Source organism: Pseudorca crassidens, chromosome 12 (genome assembly GCF_039906515.1).
Source record: "Pseudorca crassidens isolate mPseCra1 chromosome 12, mPseCra1.hap1, whole genome shotgun sequence".
NCBI classification, from domain to species: domain Eukaryota; kingdom Metazoa; phylum Chordata; class Mammalia; order Artiodactyla; family Delphinidae; genus Pseudorca; species Pseudorca crassidens.
The window spans coordinates 69,640,038-69,652,980 of record NC_090307.1 but is presented as its reverse complement, the minus strand read 5'-3'; the positions used below and the strand labels follow the sequence as shown (position 1 = coordinate 69,652,980).

General features: G+C 55.6%; 1 protein-coding gene across 3 annotated transcripts in view; it reads left to right on the top strand.

Annotated features, from left to right (window-relative positions):
- The window catches only part of NF2 (NF2, moesin-ezrin-radixin like (MERLIN) tumor suppressor), an 80,077-nt gene extending 67,368 nt beyond the window's left edge, over positions 1-12,709 (top strand). For all 3 annotated transcript variants that reach the window (XM_067700310.1, XM_067700311.1, XM_067700312.1), the window contains one exon: positions 9,887-12,709. In XM_067700310.1, the coding sequence (XP_067556411.1) occupies positions 9,887-9,937 (51 nt within the window). In that variant the 3' untranslated portion in view covers positions 9,938-12,709. The remainder of the gene's footprint in view (positions 1-9,886) is intronic.
- Positions 12,710-12,943: the final 234 nt, after the last annotated feature.

The following is a 12,943-nucleotide window of genomic DNA, read 5'->3' as shown; positions in this document are numbered from 1 at the left end:
CCGTGTTCCCTCATTTTCCTCTAGAGCCTCCCTTTCTGTACACATCTATTCTCTTTTCGAGTACAGCAAACCAATAACACAGGGGTCGATATGCAGTCAGGCTAAGCGGACTCTGTTCGCCGGCACACTAACGGCCACCTCTGCCTGAGCTTCTCCGCAGTCTGGGGCACGGTCGCAGTCGGCGTGAATTCATGTCGGGACAGAGAAATCTGGGCACCCAGCAGACGGGTAGTCAGTACTCGTGGAGTGAATTAATTGAATAATTGCTGCTTTCCTTCTGCAACAGTTCATTATTCTCCCAACAGGCCTAGGCAGTGGAGAGAATTTATTACGCGCAATAATAACATCCTGCCTCTGCTCCTCGCCTGCTCCCCAGTAGTACCCCCGCCAGCAAGCCCACCCACACCTGACAGTCACATGGGATGTGTCCTTTGGTGTCCTCACCGTGCTTTCTGCTCCTAGAATAAAATAAGCCCATTGGAAGCTCTGTGCGAAACAGTGCGATCTGGCATAGGATAGGTCCTATTTGTGGTTGCTATTAAAGTCCCAGATGGATCTCATTAGAAGATGGATTCGATCTGTCAGTGGTTCCAGGAACCCATGGCGTGAACCACAATTTGCGTGTGACACTTCTGTTTAGCAGGCTCCTGTTTCTTCAGCTTTCATACCGCACGCTGGCGCTGAACACGCCAGCACCAAGCGGCGCATGCTCCACGCCGGGCAGGTGTGAAGAGCACGGAGTGGGCGGGCCGGGTGGCCCCTCTGCTCAAGGGATCACCCCGTGGTACCCAGAGGACCCCGGGGCGGCTCCACGGTGGCTTCCTGGACCCCGTGGCAAGCACAGGGGCATGCAGGAAGTCCCTTTTTGTCTTAGTCTGTGCTGTCAGATATTCTCTGCATGTGACCGTCCTGTTCTACCTTGATATGATTTCATCTCTCTTCTTTCTGTAATGATTCAGAACGCTTAACTTCTTCAGGGACCCAGTTCTGACCGTCAGTTCTCACTGAGCTGTGATTATAGACAAATGATATTTGATTTGTAGTCAAATGTGTACCGCTCCTAGGACATGCACAGAAGCCTTTTTTTTTTCTTTTTATTTAGTGTCTTGATGTGAACTTGTTTTCAAAGTATTCTGCCAAGCTCCAGTTAATCAAGAATTCTGATTAATCAAGGATTAATAAAATGGAGTTGGCTCTTAAGACAGCTGGACTTAGTATCACCAGATTAAATAGTGGCAGCTTTTGCTACACGTGAAGTTGGATGCACTTTCCACTTTCTCGACTTTGGTGGTCCCTGTGGCCAGTGACCAAGCCTGACAGCCAGTCACCTGCTGTGCTGGGGCGGCTCTGGCCTTGTGCCTGCTGTGGTCTGGGCTGAAGTGAGCCTAGCTGATGAGAAATACCACGGCGGGCTTTGAAGTGTGGGCGCCTAGAATGTCAAGGGCACAGCTCCATCTAGAAAGTCCGGGATGAGAAATGCAGACCGGTGGTGAACTGGAGAGTGTCCATTGTCCTGAAACTTGTCATTAATCTTGGTTCAAACCAGCCTGCATTGATTTTTGTTTTGTTTTTCATGTCTTTTGATCATACATTTCTTCAAGGAAAGACTGGTTCTGCTACCTCCCGTGATCCGGGTGTACTCCTCCCCGTTGCTGTCTGTCCTCTCCTGCCTCACCTCGAGGCTGGTGTCTGACCCTGACTCATCAGGACCCTCCAGGGCTGGTGACTCTTAAGCTAATTACAAGGGTTTACCCACGGGTTACATGGGAATGCTGAGAGGCAGTCCAGTTTTCTTCACCAGGGTTGCCGCTGCTCTGCCACTCACTATCTCTAAAGTTCTTACCTTCTGTTAAGGGTCAGTGTCCTCACCTGTAAAAAGGGAATAAACAGTTCGTCCCCCCCCAGGATTGTTATGAGAATTTAGTGAGTTCACTGTAAGGACTCAGCGAGTGCTTAAAATTATATAAAGAAACAAATCTGCTTGTGAGCCTGGGCCGAGGGACGTACCACAGTTACGTGCACAACTTGTGACACGCGTATACAGTAAGTGTTTTAGTTTCCGTGTGTTTAGAGGTAAAAACTTTTAAAACTCCAGAATGAACTCCGCTGACTGTACTATCTGATTTGGATTTGCAAGGCTGTATTTTTCTCCTCCTGCTAATCTTTTTTTTTTTTTTTTTTTTTTTGCGGTACGCGGGCCTCTCACTGTTGTGGCCTCCCCCATTGCGGAGCACAGGCTCCGGACGCGCAGGCTCAGCAGCCATGGCTCACGGGCTCAGCCGCTCCGCGGCATGTGGGATCTTCCCGGTCCGGGGCACGAACCCGTGTCCCCTGCATCGGCAGGCGGACTCTAAACCACTGCGCCATCAGGGAAGCCCTCCTCCTGCTAATCTTAACTCCACATTTCAATTTTCTCCCAATCGATAATCAGTACAACTGGTTTGGCATTTGCATCTGAGTCCCAAGCGGTGCTAGTGATCAGAAGCTGCCTTTGGGAATGTAGATTTGTGGCATTCTCGGGGGGAGTGACCATGACATGTATTCCTGGACTCTGGGTCTTGTGAGCGAGGGTGTGGGGTCTGGCAGTGAGGCTGGGGGAGGGGGACATGGTGTCTTGGGCTTGAACCTCTTGCCTTCAGAGCCACTGCACTGATGAAGTGAGTGGTGGCCAGGTGTGACTTAGCTGGGCAGCACATTCTGGAGGTGACAACACGTTCGCACCCTTCATCCCCTCTCAAGGGACAGCTTCACTCCCCAATTCTGGGCTGGTATGAGCGCCAGGAAACTTGTCTTTGTTTTTTGTGCCCGTGGTCTCTGAAGAAGCACAGGATTTCAAAGGCAGTCGACAAATGAGAAATCCTGTGGGTCATAGAGCTTAGAAAGCTTATTTTTTTCGTAAATGGTGTGAACCATCGAGGTCTAGCTGTGGCTTCCGCTGGTGGAGGAGCAGGAATGAGGAGCCTCGACATTTATCTGAAGCTCCAGCCGCCTCTCTCAGATCGGGAAGACATAAAAGTTCAATGTCATCTTCAATTTGCATGGACTCCCTTTGGAGATGCAGGGCTGGCCGAGTCAAGTGGAGCACTTAAAACACCAGGGAAGTGACAAATCACAGGGCGAGGGTGAAGAAGCGTGAAAGGCGTCTCCCACAGTTAAAGCAACCAGTCAGGCCTCCCTTGTGACCTCCATCAGCATTGCCTGCCTGGACGGGGGCAGCTCCACAGGCTGCGCTGCCCGTGTGGTGAACACATTCAGCACCCCCAGACCCCGCTCAGGGACCCACAGGGCTCTGCCTGCTTCGGAAACCCTGTGATGTCTGGTGGAGCGTCCCCTGCCTTGGCTCCCTGGCTCCAGAACTTTCCCTTTGTGAGAACAGGGCAGATGTGGTGGGGGGAGGGTGGAGAAGAAAGGGGAGCAGGAGTGGAGTGGGGAGCAGGGGTCAGCAGAGGCACCAGGTGTGGATGAAGAACACAGGAGCGAGGGCACTGGCTCCGTGGGAAGCTCGGGGGAGGCGTCGCAGGCATGGGCTGGTGTCGGGGCACCCTCCTCCTGGACGTGAAGCCTGGGCTCATCCCTGAAGGTCACTCCCTCCTCACGCAGACTGAATGTCCACGCGCCTCTTAACTGTCGAGCGCTTCCAGTTTTCTTGCTTGTTCCTGGTAGCTCCCTAGGTAGAAGATTCTACCAGCCTCTTTGCCAAAAGACCACGATCCAGTCCCTCCCTTTGGTCGGTGGGCTTTACCTGGTCAAGCAGTTGCCCTTTGGGAGGCGTTGAGGAGTGTGCAAAACCTGCCTCGCCCTTCTAGGGTATTTTACCACCATTTGGAAGTGTCTGAGGACATTAGTGGGCCTTATTGGATGCAGTAAGACATCTCATTTGGTCCCTCAGCACTGAAGATACGTTTCAGTGCAGCATTCCTCCAGCACCTGATTTGTCACTGCAACAGCGGGAGGGAAGAGTCGGGATGCAAACTCATTCTGCAGGCTCGAGGTTCTATTCTTATGATCCTTGCTGTGATTTCCCTTCTGATATTGGCAATTTGAAATGACATCGGTCTTTCTGCCCCATTTCCCGAAGGTGCTCGTTCAGAGTGCTCTGTGCCCATCAGTTAGCCTCCCCCTGCCCAGCGAGGTGAATCAGGCCGATTCGTCCATTTTCCAGGTGGAGGAATGAAGTGAGGACCTGCCAGCATCACACGGGCAGCTTGAGACATGGGCAGATACCGGTTTCCAGGCATCATCCTGCCACTTTAAGTCTCTAAAGGATTAGTAAACCAAAGGCACCCTCTGGGTTTTCCCAGGCATATTTCTCTCTAGAGCAGATACAGTAGCTGATACCAAACTGGATTTGTTAATTGTGGTGGACTCGGCCCTTCATCCTACCTCTGCTTAGGGATAAGTGTGTGGACAGCTCTCTCCCCGTGCACATCACCAGATGGTATTTGGGTACAAGCTGTCAACTAGCAAGACAACTGAATAGCTTAATCTGACCCGTTTATAGCAGCCATCCCCCTTCACCGGCCCTGCCCCCTCAGCTTTGATTTGGAAGGGGAATGTTTATCACACCCCAAACCAGAGATTATGTTGGAATTTGCTGCTGCTGGATTTGGCTGTCACCTTCCTGCTCCTGGTGGAGAATCTGCCTGTCCTTTTGTATCTGCGCCCTCCCCCGCTCCTTCGTTCTCAATATGTAGTGGTTGAGAGGAAGTGTAACATGATTTTAGGGCTTGCATTTCAATTCCACTGCATTTTTATGGGACAAGCAGAGTCTCAGCGCCTAGAGTTATTAGGTTAGTATCTAAAATGGGTTCAGCGTTGTGGGTCTTTTTGTTTAAAATGAATTAGACGCTCCCCCACCCCTTCTTCTCTTTTCCCCCTGGGGATGAGTGGATTGAGGTGAGGCCCCCAGAGACTGGTTGGAGGAATCCTGGAGCTCTGGTTAGTTTTCTTCTCCCAGTTTAATTGTAGAGCTTCTTCTCTCTCATCATTGATAGCCGAAGTGGCTCTGTGTCCCACCCACCCCCTTTTGCTTTAGGAACAAGATTATCACAGTGCGGCCTTGTGAATCAATTTCTCTGTGCTGATGAAAGTGTAATTCATTCTTAATCAAACAGCCTTGCTGCTGCAGGCTCTGTGCCGGAATACATTTAGTTATTCTGTCTTCACTTTGGGAAGCAATCCCTCTCAAAAGGACTTTTGGAGGAGAGCTGGAAGGAGGGAGCTGGCAGCCAGCCTGGGGCTGTGGTTTTCCAGCAGGGGGCACTCCTGGGAGTGAGGCCGGAGGAGCTTCGTAGCTGGAAGCCTTCACTGCAGAGCAGGCCAGGAAGGATCGGCAAGCCTGGTGCTGGTCTTGGTGCTTCCAGGCTTGCTGTCTCTACACCCTGGGGCCCTCTCTCAGGGGCAAGCCAGGTCCTTGTATCTAGACGGGCTGCCTGAAACCCTCGCCCAGTGAGTGGGAGCCCGTGAGTCTGCATATTGTTTGCATGCCCGGGTTCAGGAGAGGCTGCCGGGTACCAAGTCCTTCCCTAGGGTTGGAGGAACCAGCCTCCTGTCTTTTTAAGGAGACAGAAGTGTCTCCCGAATCTGATTCATTAGCTGGTGGAGGTGTCTGTTCGGTGATACTGCACACAGCTCGGGTGGTGTGAAGAGGTCTCGCCCTGCCAGAAGGCTCCCCGTCCTGCCCTTGCACAGCCTGGTGGCCGTCACAAACAACGGGCAGTGTGATGGGGAGGTGGCTGTGGGGGAACTCTGCCAGGCTGTGTCTATCAAGGCTGGGCAGGAAGAAGGGGCCAGGCCACAGGTGGGCCAGAGCGCCCCCAAGACAAAAACCACACCATACAGATATGCAGCCGAGAAAGAAGAGGAAGTTTGTCTCCTCAGAATGGAGCTGGATTAGTGACAGACTTGAACAGCCGGTTCAGTCAAGAGAGAACTTAATTCCTCCTGTATTATTCACACGGCGGATTTTAATCAGATGTGAGGAGACAGCTGCAAGAGAGAAGCGGGTCAGTCCCGTGCCTGGTGAGGAAACTTCATGTTCTTTTGTCATCTTCAGGGAACTGGTGAGAGGAACGTGGGGTGCAGAGCTCCCGGAGGGGCTGGATGCGGCCGCCAGGACTCCCTGGCCGCCTCTGTCTGGACCCAGGGGGAGTTTTGGACGGTGCGGGGCAGACGTGGCCACCAGTCATGCTCGGGCAGAACTCTACCCGCGTGTCCTCAGAAGGATTCAGAGAAGGTGGACCAGACTTGACAGGTCCCAGAATGAGGCAGCCACTGTCCAAGAGGCCCTGCTTGTCTGTCTGCGTAATGAGGCCTTTCTGCTTCACCACCTGCTGGAATTCGGAGTCCGCCCAGCATGGCAGCGTGGTCGTAGAGCCACGTTCTGTGCACCTGGGGGGTCCCCCATGGCACCGCCCCAGTCCTGGAGGTGCTGCCCCCCAAGCAGTGGGTCTGGGGTGATGACAGGTGTTGCTGGATCACCAACAATGCGGATGCGGATCATCTCTGTGGTCCCTTTGCCACGCTGTGTGGAGAGCCAGGCCCGTCCCTGAGCAGGAAGGTGTACCGAATGCTGACGTGGCTTGTACACCTTGGGGTAGGAGAGGGTAGCGGGAATCCAGGATGCTTGTGAGCCGATTTCCAGGAGTCTACGAAGACGACCTGCAGAGGCCGTTCCCTTTTTGAAGGGCTAGCTTTGTGCTGTTTCCTCTAAGCCTTCCCCTCCTCCTTTACGGATACCTCCTGCCTGAGGCTACACGGTAAATGTGACAGTGAGCTTTCTAGAAAGAGCAGGTGGTAAGGGATCCCACTGGTGAGGGGAGGGCTGGGGTGTGGGGCGGAGCCGGGCCGGGAGCGCAGCTGGCAGTGCCTGAGGGGGAACCTCCCTGCCCCTGGGCTTGAGTCCCCATGTGGAAGAAAGAAGCCCAGGCTTCTCCCCACAGACCGTCCTCACTGCCCAGCTCCCCGGCCTGTGCTCCAGCATGAGCAGGTCCTGATGCCTGAGATGAGGGACGCTGTGGAGGTAGGGCAGGCAGAGGAAGGGTTCCAGCCGCGCCAGTCAGCTCGTGCGGGATTATCCTCTGATGACGGGCTTCCTGTTGGAATTGGAACCACCACAAACTGTACAGAAAGGGTGAAAGGCGGGGGCGGGGCAGCCAGGTCTGCCTGTGGGCCGAGGTGGGACGCTCCAGTGCCCTCGGTGGCAGCAGCCACGTCCGCCACCTCCGTCCGGTGGCTCTGCCCATCCCTCCAACAGCCTGGAGACCATGGTACTGTCTTCTTGCCGAGGCTGCGCGTCCAGGGAGCTCTCCTGCTTCTGCACGGCCAGCGTTCGATCTCGCACCACACCTCTCCTTGGGCTGGGGTGCGACTGCTGCTCTTGTGAGATAGGAGGTCAGTGCGGGCTGGGATCCAGGGCAGTGTGTTGCCCACTCGAAGAGGCCTTTGCCTCCCAATAAGCACACGCTCAAGTGACTGGAGTCTGGCGCTGCCAGAGCTGCCAAAACCCTCCACTGGCACCTCGAGGGGATAGCCAGCACGCAGCTCCGGTAGGAGGATCCAGGAATTCTTGGAACCATCATTGTACAAACGGGCAGGAGGCTCTCGGAAGCCCCCACAGCCCGGGCTCCGTGCCTGGGGAAGAGGCCAGGCCTCTTGGGGGCATCTGCTCTCCCTGCCTCAGAGGCTGTGAACCCTGCCTTCGCCCTCACCCCTCCAAATCTGCCCTCTGCCCTGCTCCCCCTGGAAAGAGAGGAGTCGGAGCTGGGGGAGGGGCGATGTGACACTGCTGTTAGTAACACCAGCTGTAGCGTTTCACCACGCGCCAGGCACGGCACCGAGCGCTCTGTAGAGTTTCTGTCCCTCCGCACGTCACCCTGCGAGGCAGGGGCTGCCACCACCCCTGCTTCTCGGTGGGAACTGGGGCCAGACGGAGTCAGTGACCTGCCCAGGACCACCCAGCCGCCCAGATGGGCTTTGGGTTGGTCAGTCTGGCCGTGCCTGTGAGTGACTCAGTGTATGGAAGGAAGGGCTGCGGCAGAGGCCCCGTCCCCTGCAGGTCCCCTGTACCGTGAGGAGCCGGCCTGAGGTCTCCCCGGGAGTGTGGGAGGAACCCAAGTGGAGACACGGGGTTTCACACCTTTTGATTCACTTTCCCCCAAGAGCCTTTTTGTCCCGGTGGCTCTCTGGCTGTCTTTCTTTCTTCCCCAGTTACCATCCTTGTTCCCATTATCACAGAGCACGTAACTCCCGGCCCGTCTCCTCTGCTTGTGTTTAGGGAGAAACCCATCCTTCTAGAGGGAGTTCCTTTTCAGCAAAGAAATGAAAGGTTTCTCCACTCCCGTTGGAGCTGGGCTTTCCAAAGGGTTTCTGAAATTGGTTCCACTGAAAAAAAGAGCTCAGATGTCTCCTTGCATTTAGCTTGTTAGTCAGGAACTTCAAGGCCAAAAGATTTGGCAGGATTTAAAGAGCTGGCTCTCAAGCTGTCTCATTTTGAGTGTACTGATGCTGCGTGTCTTTGATGGTGAAGTGGTTGGTTTGGAGTCTTCTTCCCCCACCCTGTGGAGAGCCAAGCTCTCTTTGGATTCAGGGACTGCCAGAGGTCGAGGGAATGGGCCAGACCATCTAGCCTGGCCCCATGGTTTAACTCCAGAGAAAAGCGGCTCAGAGAGGTCAAGGGTGTCCACTGAGGCTACACAGCGAGGTGGTGACGGAGAATTAGCGTCTGGGCCTTCTCAGCCCCAGGTGGAATTCTCAACTTTCCCCTGCATCTCACCATTTCGTTATCGTTATCACCTACATCTCATTCACTCAACAAACTGAGCTTCTGCTATGTGCAAAGCACTAAGCTAAGTGGTTTGAGGGTATGAAGATGAACAGTACGCACTCTGTGTCCCCCCTCCCTGAAGACACTCCTTAGCAAAATCCCAGAGCTGGGTATGGGGCACACAGTCTCACCCAAGTAACTGATTTCAGGAGTAGAGCAGGAAGCAGGGCACTGGGGGTGCGCCCATGCCAGATGCTTCTGTTTGGGGAGATCCTGGGAAGGGACCTCCCGAGTTGGGGGATTGGGGTTTGGCAGCCCGGGAGGTCGCAAACCCTAGTTAGTGCTTTATCTGCCAATCAGAGAGCTCCACCGCCGATCCTCCCTCTCCCTTCCACGTCTTCTCAAGCTCAGGACAGCATTCCTGGGAAGGCCTCACAGTTTCTGCCCAGAGGACCGCCCCATGTGCTGCGCCCTCCCTGCCTAAACCAGCCCTACCTGGAAAGCCAGTTGCCTCCCAGTTTGTGGATGGAAACCCCCTCTCAGCTGCCAGGTCACGGGCAAGTCTGCTTTGGGGCCACCTGGGGAGCCAGGAGTGGAAAGGATGAGCTCTTCCTCACCTGACACAGGCCTGCCCTGCCCGAGGCCATGTCTCCTTGCCTGAGCAGCGTGCCCAGGGCATGAGGACTGAGACACTTGCATTGCTGAGCTGGCCCTCGAGCCCTGGAGCGGATGAGCACCCAGGCTGGGACCAGCACGGACAGCACAACAAGAGGCATCGTTAGAGACTCCTTTGTAGACGGGGATGTGAGAATCTATTAAAATGCCCAGGGTTCCCCTGCCCTCTGTGAAAAGGCGACATTGATGACATTTTCCTGCTGACATGCTTCTGCCCACCAGCCATCCCTCCTGGCACGTCCTCATTTGTCACCTCCTAATTTGAGTTCCTGGGCAAATCTGGAAACTTACTTGGGATTGACCACGAGCTTCTTGAACATCTACTTGAACCGTCTTCCCTTTCACTCCCAGCCACCTTTGAGTTTAGTCCGGGAGGCAGGAGGGCATCCTGTCGTGAAAGAGCTGAAAGCCAGCCCCCCTTTCACTTTCTTCTCTGCTTCCTTGCAGCTCACCCTGCAGAGCGCCAAGTCCCGAGTGGCCTTCTTTGAAGAGCTCTAGCAGGTGACCCAGCCACCCGAGGATTGGCCACTTCTGCTTGCAGCACCGATGGGATGGGCCTGACACCGAGGGAGCCATCCGTGGGCGGGCTGGATGGGGGCTTCCTTGGAGCTCTGGAGCTTTTCCTGGCTGATCGGAGAGCCCAGCCCCCTTCACGTGCAATTGCCTTGAACTATGACCCTGCAGAAGTATCTCTCTTGGGGTTCTAGTTCTCCTGACCTGAGTCTTTAAATTTTTTTGAGTATTTGCCTTTCCTTATCTAATGTGGGATTCCGTGCTTCCTTCGTCCAAAGCACCCTGGGGTGTGTGTCTTACTGTCCACTGCTGACCTCCCAGCCCTGTCTGGGAAGTGGCTGTAGGAAGTGAAGTACACAGGCCCCCTGGAGACCGGAAGGCTGGTGGCATTCCCCCCCACCCCCAGGGTTCCAGAAAATTCATCTCCTTCACTGGTGAGGAACTGGCATGGGAAGAAGTGTGGCCGCCCAAGCCCAGGCCCACAGCAACCTGCCTGCTACACGTCATTGGAGAGCGAGCCAGGCGATGGGTCCTCGGCCTAGGCACCCCTGAGGTAGCCCTCTGGCTGCCAGCTGGTGGGGAATGGGAAAGGCAGCTGTGCCTGGGGGAAGACCCGGCAGAAGCTGTGATGAAGGGCTGGCTGCCAGCAGAGGGCCTGGGAGGCCAGCAGAGCCGTGTAGGAACCTGCACCCTACAACACACTCGCTGCCTTTCTTCTGCCACCTCAGACCAGGGTCCAGGAGGCAGGCGGGGCCCTCTGCAACCGTAGCCTCTCTCGCACGTGGCAGGCGGGGTGGGGGGGGCTCCCCATCACTCTAGTCAGCACCTGGCAGCCCAGCCATGACCGGGGTCTCTGTAGGGCTCTGAGGCCCCGACACCCAGTTCCACTGGCCCCAGTCTGCCTCGTTGATCTGAATGGTCTTTCCTCCCGGCCACACGCCAGCAAGGCTCTCCCCCCCGTGGCTGTACCTGGGCCTGCTTGGCTGTTGCCCTCGTCTCCTTGAGAGCCCTTCGCCTTATGTTCTCCCCTGGGCCATGTGAGGGAGGGGATGCAGGTGACCCCTCACAGTCAGTGCTCTGCACCTGCCGACACACGACCCCCGGCCATGCCGGGTGGCAGCAGGTCACAAAGCCACCCCATGGCCCATACTCACTCCTTGGTTTGGGGCCGCTTTCCTGCCCTTTCTTGCTCCATGGCTGGTGGTGCTGCTGTGACCCGCCAGGCCATTCACATCCTTCCGATGAGGCTGCTGTGCAGAGCCGGGGATAAGTGCTAACCAGTGAAAAGAAGTGTATTAAATGAAGGCGTGGGAGGGCCTGGAGATTTCCTGAGGGCAGAGGTGGCTTCTGGCAATCCTGTGTGGTTTTGAGAAACTGAGAAGCTCGCAGAGATCCTGCCAAATTCCGTGGTCAAGCTGACCTAGTGGTGTCCTGGGCTTGCCGCCACCTTCTTGGGTCACCTTGCACGGTGTAAGCCAGCCCTATGTGTCCCCCCAGCCCCTCAGGACATGCAGGGTGGGACTCCGAATCTGGACACTAAGCATGAATGGCTGTAGCTGGAAGGTTCCCTTGTGTCTCTCTGTCCCTCCGAGGCCTCTTCCCCTGAGACACGGTCCCCGGCGGGGCTCCTCCGGCCGCGTTTGTAATGTAAGGTCTGACAGTTGTGAGGCTGTTTCCTCAGGCTCACCACCCATCCCTAACCTGCACAGTTAGTCTGTAACAGTGGCTGTGGGCACAGAGCATGGTGGTCATTCATAAAAATGTTGTCAGGCTTTGTTTTTTTATTATTTAACTGCTGTGTGTATGTCTGAAGTTTGGGAAATGCCGAGCCATGCAGCCACAGGGGAGCCGGCTGGGATCTGAGCTGTGGAGGGAGCAGACTCTGGAGGGCCGGCAGAGCCTGGCTCCAGCAGGGACAAGGCAGCTCTCCTTGGGGACGAGAGCTGGCAGGTACCTCCCAGAGATGAACAGGCGGAGAGGATGGCGGCCCTCAGAAATATCTTGAGCCCCAGTGGAAGAAGGAATGAAAGCAGAGCTTGGTTTTCAGGGCGTGTGCCAATGGCCGAGGTGACTGTGTGATTTGTAAGTGAATGAGCTTAGGTCTTATTAAGTAAGGAAGCCCCCGACCTCCATTGAGAGCAGGGCCCTGCCCGGATTGTTTCCTTTGAAGTGCTCCTGATGGTCCTTGGGCAGAAGCACCGTGCTGGTAACACTCAGCGAGGCTGCGCTGGCAGCCCCTGGCGGGTCCACGCAGGGCACCTCGTTGATCTGATTTAGGCTCCACCTCAGCCCCAGCGGCTCTGTCCTGTGCTGTCCTCACAGTTATTTGCGCACCCACCGGGCCCTGCTGGACAGCACCCCGCGGCACTACTTAACGCTTCCTGAGTGATCGCGTTCTGTAGTCTTGGGGACAGGTTTCTCTCTCCCTTTCTTTTCTCTTTCAAATCAAAACCGCAAGTCCTGAGGGTAACAACCTGCGACTGGCTAAGCTTCGCCTGCTGGCAGGACTGGGGCCTGCAGGCCCCTGGAGCGGGCGGCCTTGGCAGGGAGATGGCCTCTCCCAGCCTCGCCGGGGCCAGGCTGGCCCCTCTGGGCTTCCAGGGAAGCTCCATCCACCCGTTTTCAAAGACTTCAAAACCATCCTTCTTCCTATGGGGCCTCCTGTCAGGGCCACACCAGGGAAGGCTATTTTCTATTCTGGGGGGTTGTTGTAATTTAAATGATTGTTTTAATAAAAATTCTAAGTTGTAAAAAGTTCGTCTTGGGCTCCCTCAGTTTGCTCGTTGCTCTGGCCATTGAAGTGGTGACTGGGGCTGGGGGGTGGCGGCTCCCTGATGTCTGGGACCTCAGCTCCAGCCCCACGTCTTTGGTGGTGAAAGGGTCCCCTTTTCCAGGCTGACGACAGCACCGCGACTGTGCCTTCACCAGGACACCCCTCGTGCTTCCCGTGAGGCAGGCCCTGTACTGGGTCCCAGTCTCTCCATGTCCTTC